The sequence below is a fragment of the Malaclemys terrapin genome, chromosome 7, assembly GCF_027887155.1.
Source record: "Malaclemys terrapin pileata isolate rMalTer1 chromosome 7, rMalTer1.hap1, whole genome shotgun sequence".
Taxonomy (NCBI): domain Eukaryota; kingdom Metazoa; phylum Chordata; order Testudines; family Emydidae; genus Malaclemys; species Malaclemys terrapin.
Window position 1 is genome coordinate 60131192 of NC_071511.1, and position 17728 is coordinate 60148919.

The 17728-nt window shown below is 46.3% G+C and overlaps 1 protein-coding gene across 7 annotated transcripts in view; it reads left to right on the forward strand.

The window, feature by feature from the left end:
- The window catches only part of MAPK8 (mitogen-activated protein kinase 8), a 130824-nt gene that overhangs the window by 65999 nt on the left and 47097 nt on the right, over positions 1–17728 (forward strand). For 3 of the 7 annotated variants that reach the window (XM_054034268.1, XM_054034273.1, XM_054034267.1), the window contains exons 2-3: positions 11088–11245; positions 13433–13599. In XM_054034268.1, the coding sequence (XP_053890243.1) occupies positions 13478–13599 (122 nt within the window). In that variant the 5' untranslated portion in view covers positions 11088–11245; positions 13433–13477. Of the gene's footprint in view, positions 1–11087; positions 11261–13432; positions 13600–17728 lie in introns of all 7 variants that reach the window. The other 4 variants (XM_054034270.1, XM_054034272.1, XM_054034269.1 and 1 more) reach the window with 3 other exon arrangements.

Here is a 17728-nt window from a genome sequence, read left to right on the forward strand (position 1 = left end):
GTAGTATTAAGCACACACCAAAAAATGTAAAATGCCCACTATTAATGGTTAACTGACATGACCTTCTGTCAAGGCTGATTCCCCACTCTGGCACGTAGAGTGCAGAAGGTGGGGGCCCGCAAGGATTTTAAAAATTAATACTGGACTCTCTGGACTTGTATTAAACTCCCCAGATTACAGCTTCTCTCTGACCTTGGATGGGTAGACGCTGCCACCACCCAAATGCAAAACCCACTTTTTGAAACTCAGGAAGGCGCACTTGGGAATTCCTTCCTGTGGGGTACCCTCAAGCCCTTTCACCCTCCAACTCTCTCTCCCCCCCCTTCCCCCCCCTCCCGGGCGAAGAGCTGAGAAAGAATACAAAGGAAATTAGCTGTTGCCACCAGCTAATTAAAACACAAAAAATCCAATTCTGTTTTTAAAAAAGGTAAATTTTATTTAAAAACAAAAAGAAAGAAAATACATCTGGATTTTAGGCTTTTACTAGATTTGAAAATCCCACTTACAAAAATTAAACGTCAAGAATAACCTTCTTGAGGTGCAGCTCAAAGGGTACAAGCAAAACAAAGGCATTTGGGGTTAGCACAGAGGAGTCCACGAGCCTTACAAAATAAAAGGAATAAACCTAATCGTGTCTTTCTAGACATTTCTGATCTACTTGCATATCTGGGTTTCCAAATAAGCAATTTCTAGGTATAATTTTAATGATTTTCATACCTGGCCTTCAGCTTCTCACAGCATAACTCCTGCCCTGTTTCCTTCTTCCCCAGAGAACAACAGACAAAGGGGAAGTTTTTTTCCTCATTTTAAAAAGTTCTAGCCTTCCCATTGGTGCTTTTGGTCAGATGCCCACTCCCTTTGCTTTACCTGGGGGACTTTTTTAACCTTTTTTTTTTAAAGCAAGCAGAGAACATCCACCAAGAGGGACTTTATAGCTAACTGGCTGCTGGGTTTCCATAAAAGGGAGCTACCCCCCTTCATTTATCACACGCCCCCCAAATCACAGATAGTGCTGGCCAGCCTGGTTCAGGTCTGGTCCACACCATCTGGGATTTCTTCTTGGAGGTTTAGGAAACAGAGTTAATAAGATACATGCACCTCTAATTTACTAATAATTACATGGAGAACTAAACAGTACTTTTTAAATTTCAAGGACTACAATGACTTGGAATACGGGGACATTTTTATCCACTGATTCTGGGAAACCTTCCCAGGAGAGTGCATCAGCCACTTTGTTAGAGGCTCCTGAAATGTGTGGTATTTCAAAATCAAAGTCTTGAAGAGCTAAACTCCACCAAAGAAGTTTTTTGTTAGTTTCTTTGACTGAGTGAAGCCACTTCAGTGCAGCATGGTCAGTCTGTAGGTGGGAATGTTGTCCCTAAATGTATGGGCGTAGCTTCTCTAGAGCATATGCAATGGCGTTACATTCTTTTTCTGAGACTGACCAGTGGCTTTCCCTCTCAGAAAGTTTTTTGCTGAGAAACACGACAGGATGGAATTGTTGATGTCGTCCTTCCTGCATTAAAACTGCTTCTACACTACACTCGGACCATCTGTGGTTACGACAAACGGTTGGTCTAAGTCCGGGGCCCTTAGTACATGGTCAGATGTAAGGGCCGCCTTAAGGTGGTTACAGGCTTTTTGACACTTCTCAGACCACTGAACTGCATTTGGCTGTTTTTTTCCTGGTTAGGTCTGTCCGTGGGGTGGCAATTTGGCTGTAGTATGGTACAAATTGTCGGTAATACCCGGCCAAGCCCAAGAAGGATTGGACCTGCTTCTTTGACTTAGGGACAGGCCAATTTTGGATAGCATTTACTTTAGTCTGTAGGGGGTTGATAGTTCCTTGACCCACCTGGCATCCAAGGTACGGAACCCTGTTTAGGCCTATTTAACATTTTTTGGCCTTAACAGTTAATCCTGCTTCCCTTATGCGCTGGAAAACAGCTTGGAGATGTTCCAGGTGTTCTGCCCATGAATCTGAGAATATAGCCACGTCGTCAAGGTAGGCGACTGCAAATTCCCCAAATCCAGCCAGAAGGTTATCTACCAGTCTCTAGAAGATGGCGGGTGCATTTCGCAGCCCAAAAGGGAGTATATTAAATTCATACGGCCCTATGTGGGTGATGAAGGCTGACCTTTCCTTGGTGGGGTCATCTAGCGGCACTTGCCAGTACTCCTTAGTTAAGTCTAAGGTGGAGATGAACTGGGCATGTCCCAGTTTCTCCAGTAGCTCATCTGTCCATGTCATTGGATAGTTTTCTGGGTGAGTTACAGCATTTAGCTTACGGTAGTCCACACAAAAGCGGATTTCCCCATCTGGTTTGGGAACCAGAACCACTGGAGAGGCCCATGCACTCTGAGGGGCGGATTACACCCATTTGTAACATGTCCTTGATTTTCCTTTCTATTGCGGTTTTGGCTTGAGGAGCCATCCAGTAGGGTTGGGCTCTAATTGAGGGAGCATTACCTGTGTTAATGGAGTGGTATGCCCGTTCTGTCTGTCCGGGGTGGATGAAAATATTGGCGTGAAGCTGGTGCACAGCTCCTGAATTTGCTGTCGCTGCTTACGCCCAAGGGTTATGGAAAGGCTCACCTCTTTTACGTCACCGTTGCTATTTCCATCATAATAGATTCCTTCAGGCCACTCAGCACCGTCTCTCTCCTGGGCTGTAAACTGGAGGACCTTGATTTCTCGGGATTAAAGGGCCTTTAGAGAATTAACATGGTATACTTTAGGCTCTGGGAATGCTATGAGGTAATTAACAGCTCTCAGGTGCTCTTGGACCATAACTGGCCCCTCCTACAACACTTCCATTTTACTGGCCTGGAGTGCTTTCAGGACCATGACTTGGTCACCTACTTTGAAGGAACGCTCTCTGGCCTTTTGCTCTTGTTGAGCATCCTGTAGGTTTTCTCAAGCAAGGGCTTAGAGAGTCTTTGAGGATGTTTTGCAGGTTGGTTACAAAGTCCAAAATATTAGTTCTTAGAGAAGATGTGACCCCCTCCCATTGCTGCTTCACCAACTGTAATGGCCCCTTAACTTTGTGGCCATAAATGAGTTCAAAGGGTGAAAATCCCAAACTGGGATGTGGTACAGCTCTGTAGGCAAAGAGCAACTGCTCAACAATAGGTCCCAATCATTGGAGTGCTCATTCACAAATTTACGTATCATGGTCCCCAAAGTTCCATTAAACTTCTCCACTAGGCCATTTGTTTGATGGTGGTAAGGGGTGGAAACCAAGTGCTTCACCCCATGAGCTTCCCAAAGACGTTTCATGGTCCCTGCCAGAAAGTTAGTTCCCGAATCTGTAAGGATGTCGGAGAGCCAACCTACCCTGGCAAAAATGTCTGCCAATGCCTGGATTACGCTTTTAGCCCTGGTGTTGCTTACAGCTACTGCTTCCGGCCCTCGGGTGGCAAAATCCATAAAAGTAGGTATGTACAGCTTCCCTCTGGGTGTCTTCTTAGGAAAAGGACCCAGAATACCCACAGCTACATGCTGAAATGGAACCTCAATGATGGGGAATGGCTGGAGAGGGGCCTTGACCTGGTCTTGGGGCTTTCCACCCTCTGGCACACCTCACAAGACCAGACATAGGTAGAAACGTCTTTGCCCATTCCCTCCCAGTGAAATGACTTCCACAAACGGTCTTTGGTCCTGTTCACCCCAGCATGGCCACTAGGGTGATTGTGGGCTAAGCTCAAGAGCTTTTCCCTCTTAGTTGGAACTACCAACTATCTCTGAGGATGCCAGTCCTCCTTGTGCCCATCAGATAGGGTTTTCTTGTACAAGAGTCGTCGTCCTACAACAAACCTGGACCTATTGGAAGAGCTGAGAGGCGGTGAGTCGCTCCGTGCTGCCGTCCAAACTCCCTTGAGTCTTTCATCCACATCCTGCTCTGCCTGGAACTGCTCCCTTGATGCTGGAGACATGAGTTCCTTGATAGGTTGTGGACTTGGGCTTGGTCCCACCGGAAGCTATACAGGTGATGCGGGGGGGTGGGGGGGGAGGAAGGTCTCCGTCAACTGTGAACCGCACGCCGCTCGTGCGCTAGGTTGTATTTCTGGCTCCGGTTGAGCCTCTTACGCCGGTTTAGTTGCTGCAGGTGCAGGCTCTGTGGCACTCTTTGGTGCTGGCTCCCCTGACTCTGGTGGGGTTGCAAGTACAGGCTCTGGTGCTGACTGCTCCGCCAGTTCCGATTCTTGGGCTGGTTCTGGCTGGGTCCCAGGAACTGGATTTACAGCTGCTGCCATAGACTCTGGTTTGGGGTCTGATTCCACCACCTCTGGCTGGGTTCCTATAGGAGGCTCAGGAATGGAGTTAGGTGTGGAGGCCTGTTTAGCCTGGCTGTGGATGACCATCCCGACCCTTTTTGTTAGCCTCACATGGTTGGCTAACTCTTCTCCCAGCAGCATGGGAATGGGATAAACATCATCGACTGCAAAAGTCCATATTCCTGACCAGCCCTTGTACTGGATAGGCAGCTTGGCTGTAGGCAGATTAAGAGTTGGCCTTAAAAGGTTGCACCGTCAATTGGGCCTCTGGGTCAATTAATTTGGGGTCCACCAGGGATTGGTGGATCGCTGACACCTGTGCTCCAGTGTGTCTCCACGCAATAATCTTCCTCCTGCCCACACTCACAGTTTCCCTTCGCTCTGGGGGTATTTGCAAGGCATCTGGGCCTGAAGGCTCTCGGTGGGACTTTGTGTTGATGAGTTGCAGTCAGCTGGTGCTCTTGGGGCAATTGACCTTCACGTACCCCAGCTCATTACATTTAAAGCATCGCCCAGCTGGCTGGGGTGAGGTGGGTGGTTGGAGAGTGGGGTGGTGGGACGAGAGGGCATCTGGGGGTCTCCCTGATTGTTTGGAGGGCTCCTCCATGCAAGGTGGGGCTTTGGGCTGACCCTGATGGTGGGGTGTTGTCTCGCGTTGCCCCTTCTGGTATCTGCACCAACTGTTACTAGCTTTCTTCTTTTCTGTTGTGACTCACTCCATATGATTTTATGAAAATATGCTAATGAGTGTGAATATAATATAACTGGAATATGCTTCATGCAAAAGGTTTCTTGTTAGGTATCATTACAAAGCTTATAATCTACTGTGTGTGTTCATCCTCTTTGTATGAATGTATCATTCTTGTGTCTGAAACTAGGAATATGAAATATAACTCTGTGGTCCTATTGAAATTATGCAAAGTGTAGGCCATTAATGGTGGTTTAGAATTTTGATGGCTCCCATCAACTAGGACAGTTGACTGTAGATGGCTCTGTTTATTTGCAAGCCTTCTTGTGAGTCAGGCTGGGAAGAATGAAGGCTTGGGGTCTCGCAGGACATGTGACCATGTCACCTGGTCCTGGAATCTGTCTTAAACCTGAGGCTTTTCCATTTAGAAGGAGGATTGGGGATCCAGAGACACAAGATTCCTGCCTTGTGCCAAAGGCCATATAAGGGGGTGGAACAGAACAAATGGGGCTGCCAGTCATGAGAAATCCCCTAGCTACCACCTGAGCTGGAACAAGGACTGTACCAGGGAAAGGATTGGGCCCAGACTAGAAAGGAGTCTAGTCTGTGAAAGAAGCTTATCAGAACATCTCTAAGGGTGAGATTTACCTGTAAGCAGTTTCTTAATGTATTAGGCTTAGACTTGTGTGTTTTTTGTTTTATTTTGCTTGGCAACTTACTTTGTTCTATCTGTTATTACTTGGAACCACTTAAATCCTACTTTTTATACTTAATAAAATCACTTTTTGCTTATTAATTAACCTAGAGCAAGTAATTAATACCTGGGGGAGCAAACAGCTGTGTATATCTCTCTATCAGTGTTATAGAGAGTGGACAAGCTTTATACAGAGTAAAACAGATTTATTTGGGGGTTTAGATCCCATTGAGGTCTGGATCCCATTGGGGTCTGGGTGCTAGAGACAGGAGCACTTCTTAAGCTGTTTTCAATTAAGTCTGTAGCTTTTGGTTCAGACCTGGGTCTGTGTTTGCAGCAGGGTAGCGTGTCAGGCTTAACAAGACAGGGTACTGAAGTCCCAAGCTGGCGGGAAAAACGGGCTCAGAGGTAGTCTCAGCACATCAGGTGATAGTCCAAGGGGGTCTCTGTGACCCACCCCGTCACATCCACCACCTCTACCCATTTGGTTCTGATCTTCCCTGCCTTGATTACAATTTTGGGCTTCCCATCTAGGCTGTACCTTCTGTTTCCTCAGGAACATTCTCTAAGAACTGCTCCGTTTTTATTAGGAGACAGATTTAACATTTGCTCCTGATATCCAGGCATCACAATTTTTTACAATGTGATAGGCGTGTCAGGAAAATGCCACGTCTGGTTTCCACCTTAGGGCTCTGAACCGCCGATGGGTGTTAGCCCCATTCTAATTCTGGCCTTTTATTTGTTCATGTGTTCCTTAGGCATTTCAGCTGCCACCTCTGTTAAGGGTCCACTGAGCTGTGGCCTCAGCGCCACCATATACTGGTCTGTAGGGGTGTTGTACCCAAGGCAGGCCCTTTCAAACTTTTCTAAGAAAGCCTCTATCATTGCCTACCTTGTACGTGGGGAATTTCTTGGATTGGGGAGTGATGCCTGGAGAAGGACTGTTAGGGTTACCTGGTGGACCCAGCTTAGTCCTTTCCAGCTCTAAGTGCTTCAGCTCTAACTCCGGCTCCAAGCTCTTCGCCTGTCTCCTCTCCTCTGCTTCCAAGCGCATCATCTGTAGGATGAAATTCCTGCCTTCCACAGTCAGAACTTGGTCTGGGTTAAGGGCATCCCTCCATCTTGGCACCTGGATCTCGGGTTGGGGAGGGCTGACCCTTCCCTCCTGGGAAGTTCCCGGTCCCCCCATCCCCTCCCTGCATTTCTGTCATGGAGCTGGATGTCTGGGCTTGATCTGGGTCTGTCTCCTCCATGGCGTGCCGCTTTGGGAAGACTGGTTGCTCTAGGGCAGGGGTCGGCAACCTGCAGCTATTGGCCTGGATTACGGAACCCCAGACCAGCAGCGGGCTGAGCGGCTCATCCCGCTGCTGGTCTGGGGTCCCAGCCGCCGGACCCTTGCCACCCGGGGTCCCAGCCTCCGGACCCTTGCCAGCCTGCTGCCGGCCTGGATGGACAGAACCCAGCAGCAGGCTGAGCAGAGCCAGCGGCTGGGCCCCGGGACAGCAGACGAAACCCCAGACTGGCAGCGGGCTGAGCCGCTCAGCCCACTGCCAGTCTGGGGTTTGGTTTGCTGCCCACGCTGCCGGTCTGGCACGTGAAACCTTTAAATTAATAAAGACTTGGCACACCACTTCTCAAAGGTTGCCGACCCCTGCTGTAGGGTTTCCATGCCCAACCTCAACCTCGTGCACAGGGCTGCCCTACTCTAGCCTAGTTATTTCGTTGCCACAAAGCTAGAAAAAAATAAAATGAAATAAAATGCTTCTTGGACTCCCTGGCTTGGCAGGCTGACCCCTTTGCGTGCCTGTTCCCCCTCAGGCAGCAAAGAAAAGAAAGGGAGTTGTTTTTTTTTTCCTGGCTTTCAAGCAGCCAAAAGGAAAAATGGGTCCTTTTAAAATCCTGGGGTCTGTGTTTCTGGTTCAAAATGATCCCACCGCTCTACCACCATGTCAAGGCTGATTTCCCCACTCTAACACTTCGAGTGCAAAAGGTGGAGACCTGCAAGGATGTAAAAAATTAATACTGGCTGCGCTAGGCTAGTATTAAACTCGCATGGTTACAGCTTATTCTCTGACCTTGGATGGGTAGATGCTGCCACCACCCCAGTGCAAAACCCCCTTTTTTGGAACCCAGGAGGGCGCACTTGGGAATTCCTTTCTGTGGGGTACCCTCAAGCCCTTTCACACACACACACCCCAGGGAAGAGCTGAGAAAGAAAACAAAGGAAATTAGCTGTTGCCACCAGCTAACTAAAAAAGCATGCACAAACCTCTTAAGAAGCAAAATATCCAGTCCTGTTCTTAAAAAAGGTAAATTTTATTAAACAAAAAGAAGGAAAATACATCTGGATTTTAGGCTTTTACTAGATTTGAAAATCCCACTGACAAAAATTAAACATCAAGAATAACCTTCTTGAGGTCCAGCTTAAAGGGTACAAGCAAAACAAAAGTATTTGGGGTTAGTACAGAGGAGTCCACAAGCCTTACAAAATAACAGAAATAAATCTAATCATGCCTTTCTAGACATTTCTGATCTACTTGCATATCTGGGTTTCCAAATAAGCAATTTCTAGGTATAATTCTAATGATTTTCATACTTGGCCTTCAGCTTCTCACAGCATGCATGATTCCTGCCCTGTTCCCCTCTTCCCTGGAGAACAACAACAGACAAAGGGGAAGTTTTTTCTCCTCCATTTTAAAAAGTTCTAGCCTTCCTATTGGCTCTTTTGGTCAGGTACCCACTCCCTCTTCTTTACCTAGGGGACTTTAACCCTTTACAGGTAAAGCAAGCAGAGAACATCCACCAAGAGGGACTTTATAGCTAACTGGCTGCTGGGTGTCCATAAAAGGGAGCTCCCCCCTCCCCCATTTATCACACCTTCTGATTACATAAGTGAAGTAGCACATTACCTAAAAGCACAGTGCATGCACATTTTTTTAAAAGGTGATCTACATGTATATTTGTGTCTCTCTCCTGAAGTATTACTAGTCCCCGATGTAATCCCTTTAATCCTCCCTCCTTGCCCATTTTAGCATCAGTCAACCCTGGGTTGTTTGAGTTTGTGATGCCACCTAGTGGCTAGGTACATAACGTAGTAGACCTTATGACCTCTAGGAAGTTGCAGATAATTAGAGGGAATCAATTTTAAAAATATACAAATCTTTTATTCCAGGGAAAAAATGGGGCAAATTTAAAAAAAAAAACAGGAAAGGTCAGGAACCAAGGACAGATGGGAAAGGCAAGGGAATCAGGGATAGCTACTAACTAGTCACACAGCAATATTTAAACACTCCCTTAATTTCTGAACCCTCTACAAAAACCATGAAAATGCACCCCAAGCCTCCCCACAGGCTAGTGGAGTTGGAGATGGAGAAGGAGGAGTAGTGCATTCCTTCTTAGAAAGTTGGTAGCTGTCCCTTTTGGCTGGAGTAGGTCTCTGGACAGCTCCTGGTGCAGAGGAGGCCCACTGGGCTCAGTTGGCAGGCACCATTGGCGGCACAGCATAGTATTGGGGCTCAGTCTCTTTTCTGGGTGCTCTGCATTGGCCAGACTGAAAAACACATGTTCTCCCCCTCTGCTGCAGGGAGCAACTAACGGGTTGTGTCTCATGCTGCTGCTTATAGCCAGTGCCCTGGAGTCACTTTCCCTCCCCAAACATATGGTATCTCTCCGTGCACATATATGGGGGCCTATCCAAGTGTAGGCTATCCAGACCTGCAGTTGATTGCCCTGGTGTGTCAGTAAGGCTCTGGCCTGGCAATTCTTCCTCTGTCCTAGCTCCTACTACTGGGGTGGGTCTCAAGGACAGATAAGCAGGTAATTTTAGTTCCCTAGCTGTTGCCTTTGTACTGCTTTGTGCCTTTTAGACAACACTCATCTGCTCACACTCAAGCTCCCCAAATGGTAATGGGGTGATATAGTATAAAAATACTTCAGACTGAAGTGATGCTGTACCTACTACAGTACCACAAATGAATGTTTTTAATTACTTAAACCAAAAGGGTTTTTGTAGTTATTTAATGAATACAGCACCTGAGGCTGTGTGGGGCTGAAACGTGACCATTTCCTGGTCATTTGTGGTAAAACAAGTAAACCAAAGTGATATTTATATTATCATTTAGGTTTTGGAATTAAGACACTGGGGGCTGTTCATGCTTCTTAGTACTATTGTTTCATACAGTGTGCAGACTGAAAAAACAATGTTGCTTCAGTGTGGTTGGTTCATGCTCAAGTCATGTTAATAGCTATGAGGGCTAGAACCAAATTGTGTATTAAAAAATAAAAGCTTAGTTTCTGGCTCTCTATTGTACCCCCAGGAGAGGAAGGTTCTGTGGTAAATCTCATGGGTCTGGAGTCAGATGTGAATGCTGTGGTGCACTATATGAAGGTCCAGTCTCAAAATGCTTTTTTTTTTTTTTTATTGTTCGCTGGTGGCTTATTTCTTAAATGTATTTTTTAAATTCCTCCTCTTAAAAAAACAAAACAAGAAGGTGATAATCAGTCACTGAGGGGGAAACTACTACAGTCTTTTTTATATGTAAGGTAAGCTCAGGTGATGTAAATTGCAGCTTAGCAGGTGTTGACTAGTGTGCGATTTTGCTGATGCCTGGCAGCTATCCCTCAGTGTAAATAAGGCTGAAGTGTTAGTGGAATCTTGGAAGAAAAACCCAAGGAAAGTATACAAAGGAAACAGTTAGTTTGGGGGCTTGTTTCCTTTGCTCCACATAAGGTGGGGGGAATGGGACAAAATGAGGTGGAAGCAGGAATGGAGTTGTTCAGAGCCTTGAAGGTTAGGGGTACAGAACGTAACAGAATTTGAGCAGCAGAGTTATCTGTGTGCACTTCAAACAGGTCATGAGGAAGATGATCCCCAAAACAGCATTTTGGGTGTGGTCTAGGGGAGGAAGTTGTCCATCAGAGAAGCCAGCCAGGAAGTTGTTGCTGTAGTGGAGGTGGAGATTACATAGCAATGAGGAGGAAAGGACAGATCTCAGATGTTGCTGTAAAGGAAGAGAGTCACCAAAACTGGTGCCAGCCTGGATGTGACCGGGGTGGGAGGGAATGGAATCTGAGCTGACACCAAGCATGGGTGATAGGATAGTGGGATTGACAGTGGGAAGGGTGATGAGGGGATTGTGGGAAGAAGAGGGGACTGCTCACTGTGCTATGTTTGAGTTACAAGAGCACTTGTCAGAAAGCCATAGTCTGGAGGCTGAACAAGGTGGGAGTTGTCGCCCTACAGCTTGGGGCTGAAGCCAAGCGAGCAGGTGAGGTCATCCACGACCAGAGAGAAAGACCAAAGAAAAAACCCTGATGAGCATTTATGGAGCGGGAGAAAGGAGGAGGAGCCACTGATGGAGTCATGTAGTACAGGCCTAAGGGAAGCAAATCCAGATCCATATACTTGTCTCCATTCTTTGTTTACAGTATGGGCTCTGAACTTTTATACAGCTTTCCTTTCTTGTCATCGTGACAGTCGTGTCTGCTCCAGTGAGGCATTCCATAGTTGCTGATGAAGGGGAACCTCTACATCCTCTTCAGTGATCTGACATCAGCTCCTATAGTTAGTGAATTGAGCCTTTGAGGTTTGTGTGACAAAGGTACAATTTAACAGTTGCAAAGAGAGCTAGTTTCATAAGCCTCTCTTCTCAGACAGATGATGCCTCTGATGGCAGTTTATTTTAGATTATATAATATATTAAATAATTTAAAAATACATCATTTTAGTCCTCTCTAGTTCCCTTTATTTTATTGCAGCTGGTAGCTGAATTGAATGCAGATCAGCTAACTGAGAGCTGAATTTGCTGAACTTTTAGATTCTTGGAGAATTCTAATTTTAGAACACTTATTTGAATGGATTACACCAAATGTATGACTTCTATGTAAATAGACTAACCACAAACACCAATTTCTGATTCTCTCCCTGAAGAAAACATTGTCCCCATTTTCAAATGTCTTTTAAAATAAAGCAGGTACACCGCTACCTCGATATAACGCGAGCCGATATAACACTAATTCGGATACAACGCGGTAAAGCAGTGCTCGGGGGGGGGGGGGGGGGGCTGTGCTCTCCGGTGGATCAAAGCAAGTTCAATATAACGTGGTTTCACCTATAACGCAGTAAGATTTTTTGGCTCCCGAGGACAGCGTTATATCGAGGTAGAGGTGTATATAGAATACGAATAAATAACAATATAATGCTGCATAGGAGCTAAGAATCTGTCATTGTTTCTGTTAAGCAGCTGAATAAATGACTAAAGTAATGTATTAAAACAACATGCTCTTTCTTAGCCATTAGAGGTCAAACACTTCTTGTTTTAGTCAAATGTGAGAGGTTTTAATATTAGATACCCTTCTAAAGATCATTTACTCTATTAATTCCACACAAAACCTGTATTAAGAGAACATTTAGACTGCACAGTTAGCATTCACCCAAAATTAATTCACAACAATGCACAGGAGACAGGAGAGAAATAGTATTTAATCTCAGATTGGCAGTGCATATACAGAAAGGAGCAGAGTTAAAGTTGAATAATGTAACCTTAATATTGGGTTGTGGGGTTTTGTTTTTGGTTTTTTTTTTTTGTTTGTTTGTTTTTTGGACTGTTTGGTGGCAATTTTAACCTAGGGATCTTTAAGGAATATGTATCCTATGGTAAGACTTCCTTTCTTCCTGTGAAGGAAGAGAATTTTTTCCTTCCTTTCTTTGATCACTTTTTTTGTTTTTGTAGTTCATATCTGTCAATCAGAACTCTCTTCCCCCCGCCCAGTTTTGTTAAACTATTAAATTCCAGGGCATTTGAAAGTTACTCTTGTTAAGTTAAAAGATAAATTGTACTCCTCCTTCCCTGAAACTCAGTTTTTCTTCCTGAAACTCTTAGATTCACAATCTATCTCAGATTGTTTCAGGTTTGGGAGTACCATCCTGTTAAGCAGCATTTAGTTTTTAGCCTCAGGCAGTATATTAATAGTTTGTTTCTATTGCAATAGTCCTTCATGGGATCCTGATCCTGATCGGGGCCTTTGTTCCAAGTGCTGTACAGATATGTGCAAAGACACTGTCTCTGCACTGAAGACATTACAGCAGTGATTCTCAAACTTTTTTTTCCCCACAGACCACTTCAAAATTGGTGAGGGTCTTGGCGGACTACTTAATCTTTCCAAATGTTGTTTATACTGTAAAGCACTTTGGATAAAAGCGCTATATAAAAATAATTAACTTTTTTTGTTCTACAACTAAAAGCACACAACTTATATTTTAATATACGTAGTCTTACCTTTCCAATGCGATGGATGTACCCTCTCTTCCCTGCCGTGGCAGCCCCCGAGCTGGGGGGTTTCTCCCCAGCAGCCGCAGCCCTGGAGCTGGGGAAAGTCGCCTCTTTCTCCAGCCACCACAGCCTTGCATGTCCCAAATTCCCCGCACTCCCTCTTGTCACCCCACTGCCCCCTCTCACCTACCCCCTATTCCCCCCAATGCCACCACCTCACCTTACATGTGTCTTCTCCAGGGTCCAGGCACCTAATTAGTGGAGCCATGCCTGCCCACTCCACTAATTAGGTGGGTGGCCCTTCGTTTTCTTGTGCGCGGCCACCCAGGTCTTAGTCTAAAACCTCAGAATGAGAGATCTAGTGTCATCTCACTGGAGATATTCCCTATACAATTGGCAAAAGTAGATGTAGGAGAAGTTCTCTGATAAGGCAACATTTTGCATTTGATATTTAGAAAACCAAAGTTTTTCAATTACAATTGTTCTTTTTTGTTTTTACAGGTTGAGTGTGAATTTTGGATGAAGCTATCTAATTAAATTGTCATCATGAGCAGAAGCAAGCGTGACAGCAATTTCTACAGTGTAGAGATTGGAGATTCTACTTTCACTGTACTGAAACGATATCAGAATTTAAAACCTATAGGATCAGGGGCACAAGGAATAGTATGGTAAGTTTTCTTTAAATTAGAGCATAAATAATCTTAGCTTAATAATTTAGAAGAGAAAATTGAGTGTGTGATGACTACTGTATCTTACTGAAAGGTAGGGTAGAGTCAGTAGGATGTGTGGGAGAGAGAATTTGATTCTCAAAGGGCTTGGCTATATTGGCACTTTATACCGCAATAAAGCCTCCCAGAGCGCTCTACCTTACTCCCCGTCCACACTGGCAAGGCATGTAGCGCGCTCTGACTCCCTGGCTAGAGCACTCCTGATACTCCACCTCCATGAGCGGGATAACAGCTGTTGTGTATTGGCTGAGACACCCCAGGGCCAGTGTGAATGAGGAGTTAATTACAGCGTTCTGACTGACCTCCGGAAACGTCCCATAATCCCCTTAAGTCAAGTGGCCTCTCTCCTCTTTGTTGTGAAATTGGCTGAGGATTGCTGAAGTGCCTTTTCAGAGCTCCATTTCAGACAGCGGCTGCTTATCTGCAACAGGGCAAAGCAAACGTTTACTGAGTGAGTGAGAGAGGCAGGGGGTCTAGGGGGATCTGAACTTACAAGAGTGCTGACACACTCTCAACACTCCAAAAAACCCCTCACTCTCTCTCCCCCCACATACAAACAACACACTCCACTCCACCCCCGTCATTTGAAAAGCAAGTTGCAGTCACTTGAATGCTGGGATAGCTGCTCATAATCCACCGCTCCCGATGCCGCTGCAAATGCCACAAGTGTGGCCACACCTGTGCGCTTGCAGCTGTCAGTGTGGACAGACTGGAGCACTTTCCCTAGCGCACTCTCCGAAGGCTGGTTTAACCGAAAGCGCTCTACAGCTGCAAGTGTAGCCAAGCCCAAAGTGAGGAACTAATTGTAATGACATGTAATGCCCCTTCCCTCTCCAACTCAATCAGTGCATTTTGCCTCTAACCTATAACATCCACTCTAGTTCGAGGGTGGAGCCACTTCAATACAAACATGGCCAGTTATGTGATAGTTCTGTAATTTGGCAAATAAATGAGGGTCTGGGAGATTAGGATAGTGCTAAGAAACTGATTTTTTCCCCGCCGTGACTTAATCCAACCCTGTTTGCCATGGAGTAGAAGCCAGCATTGCTCTTTGTTTGCACACTCTCGGTGTAGTACACGCTTACAGTTCTCAGAGTAGCTGCTTGAAACTGAGTGAATCCATTGCTCATCAGTTCCCAGGAGCAGCCAGCTAGTACTTTTGATGTTGTCTGTCCACAAAAACAGTAAAGGTCTGACATATTTTCAAGACAGATTTCCTAAAGCTAACTTAAAACCGATTTGGTTATGAACAGTGCCATATGAACTAAAATTAGGTGAGGGCTGCAGATTAAAGATAGCAAGTAGTAATTTCAGGCAGAGAACTGGAATTGCTCCAGGGATAAGTGTTAGGTCCAGGCTTATTTTACATTTTTGTGAATGATCAGGGAGATGTAAATAGAGCATTAACTTCAGCTGATACTAAAGCAGGAGATAATACCAAGAGGACACAGAAATGACAAAAGAAACTTAATGAAGTTAGGAGTATGGGCAAGAAATAAAATTGCCTGAACCTCTACAATGGAACCTGTTATAATCTGTATTTATGAAGTACTGTGTAAAATTCTGACAGTAATAGGGACAAAGGAAAGCCAATGCATTTGAAAAAATGCAAGTAGTGCAAGTGAGACACTTTAAGAGTAACAGTGTTGAACAAGGTATTATTAGAGGTGATAGTTGCCAACAAAGTAAAATAGGAGCTTGCACTGTGATGGGGTAGCAGAAGAGCTAATGTGAATTCTGGGTGGGTCTACATTGTCATGGATAGCCACAATTTTCTTTGTAGTTACATTCAGTTTGGAGCCCCTTTAATACCAGAAAGACACATTAAGAATTATTAAATTAAAAACTAAATGTACAATAACATGCTAAAGTGGGGATAGGGAATGTAGACACACTTGTCGAATACCTGAAGGCAGTAGACACACAGTGAGGAAGATGAATTGTTTAGGATACTAAAAGTGAGTATTACTAAGTGCAATGGGATGAGTTTAAAGGAAAACTCAGGCTGAATTTCTGGAAGAACATCCAGACTATGCAATAGGTTCCCAAGGGAAAAGGCAAAAGGCTCCTGTCACGGGGTTTACTCACCATTGGGGCATCTCCTCCTGGCCATTTTGGGAATTAGCTCCTGACAGGTCCAACGCCCCCTTCTGCTGCTCATCCGCATACCCTGCCCCCCTCTCTCTCTGCAACTCAGGGTGATTTGCTTTGACTCTCCCCTTGATCTCCTCCTTTCTCTCCCTAAGGCTAGATAGTGACTGTAGCCCCTCCTGCTGCTAGCTTCCTGGCTCTCTCATAATCCCACCTGTCCCTTCTCAGTTGGGCTCTGTTGCCAATCAGGGGTTGTTTATCCAGCCTAATTCCCCTCAGGTGTGACCTATCAAGTTAATTTGCCGCCTTCTCAGCCTCATTAACCCTTTCAAGATTGGTATGATGTGAACCCATCCTGGGTTAGTGGTGGTCCCTCGCCCTGTGGGTCAGTGGGAGGCCACTCCACCTCACTGGACGTTACTCACAGTCAGGGAATTAGTAAAGCACTGCTCCAACAACTGCTCCGACCTGCAGTCCAAATGAGTCTCTGGGACCCAGGTCCTCCATCGGGGCAGGGTGGCAAACAGTCTGTGGCCTTGGCCTGTAATCAGGACAGAGCAGCAAACAGTTAAGGGCTCTGGCCCATGATCTGGGCAGAGCAGCACAAGTCTGTAAGGCTGGGCCCTCAGTCAGGGTGGGGCAGCAGTTTAAGGCTCTGGCCCACAGTCAGGGCAACACAGGGTTCGTGTGTCCTAGCTCTAGCTGACAAACACAGGCCTCTTGGCCTAGAGAAGGGAGGCTGCCACCCCATGGGTGGGGTGGCAGGGAATAGGAGAGCCTGACTCCACCAGGCCCCGACCCAGGACCTTAACAGTGGTGAAATATTTCACCACTGGGTCAGCAGAGAATCCAGCAGCAACATGCTGACCGGGTCTCTGGGGTCAGTTGCCCCTGGGCCACTTCCTCCCCTCCCTTTGGAGTGTACCTGGATCCATGCGGGGTGGGGAGTCCCAGCATTTCATTGGGGTAGAATGCCAGTGGCAGTCCCAGCGACTCCTCAGTGCCTTGGCAGCAGGCAGTTCTGGTCAGTCTTCAGCTCAGCAGGGATCTACTGCAGTCTCCCCTCTCATGAGTGGGTAGGAGGCATCTGTCTCCTTTGGCAGCTGCAGCTAAACTGAGCTCCAGGAGGACCCGCCCTTTATACTTCCTGTCCTGCCTCCTGACTTCCAGTGGGAGGGGCAATCATGGCCTGGCTCCACCCACCTGGGTTCAGAGAGTGGTCCCTCCCCCTCTGTCTCAGTGGGAGACCACTCTGTCTCACTACAATCCCCGTCACAGCTTCTAACTCAGTGCATGTTATGACAAAGTTCCTCCTCTGCCTTGGTGGGTCCTGCGCTTATTGGCGGATTTTGCTCACCTCAGAGATTCACGGCAGCCCTCAGTTTGGCCACTTTTGCTTGTGGCTCAAACCTGCCATTCACTCAGCTAACCTCATCACTGGCCAACATGGGGAAAAGGAAGGAGAACAATCCCCGCAGTCTCTGCTGATCCACCTTGTGGGTCGAGGGATAGGCCAGGGAACTTCCCCTCTGGTGGGACCTACAGTCCAGGTCAACTCCTCTTATATCCAATAGGGGGAAGAAGGATGGGGGGAACCCGGGCCCACCCTCTACTCCGGGTTCCAGCCCAGGGCCCTGTGGATCACAGCTGTTTACAGTGTTTTGTGTAACAGCTGTGTGACAGCTACAACTCCCTGGGCTACTTCGCCATGGCCTCCTCCCAACATCATTTTTATCCTCACCACAGGACCTTCCTCCTGATACCAGATAGCGTTTGTACTCCTCAGTCCTCCAGCAGCACACCCTCTCACTGTCAGCTCCTTGTATTCCCCTCACTGACTGAAGTGAGGTCCTTTTTAAACCAGGTGCCCTGATTAGCCTGCCTGTCTTAATTAATTAAGGGTCTTCTCTCCCCCCAAATGCCCCCCAAAAAGATGATTATGGGCAAGACTTAATACAGCGTTCTGGTGTTTTTGAGG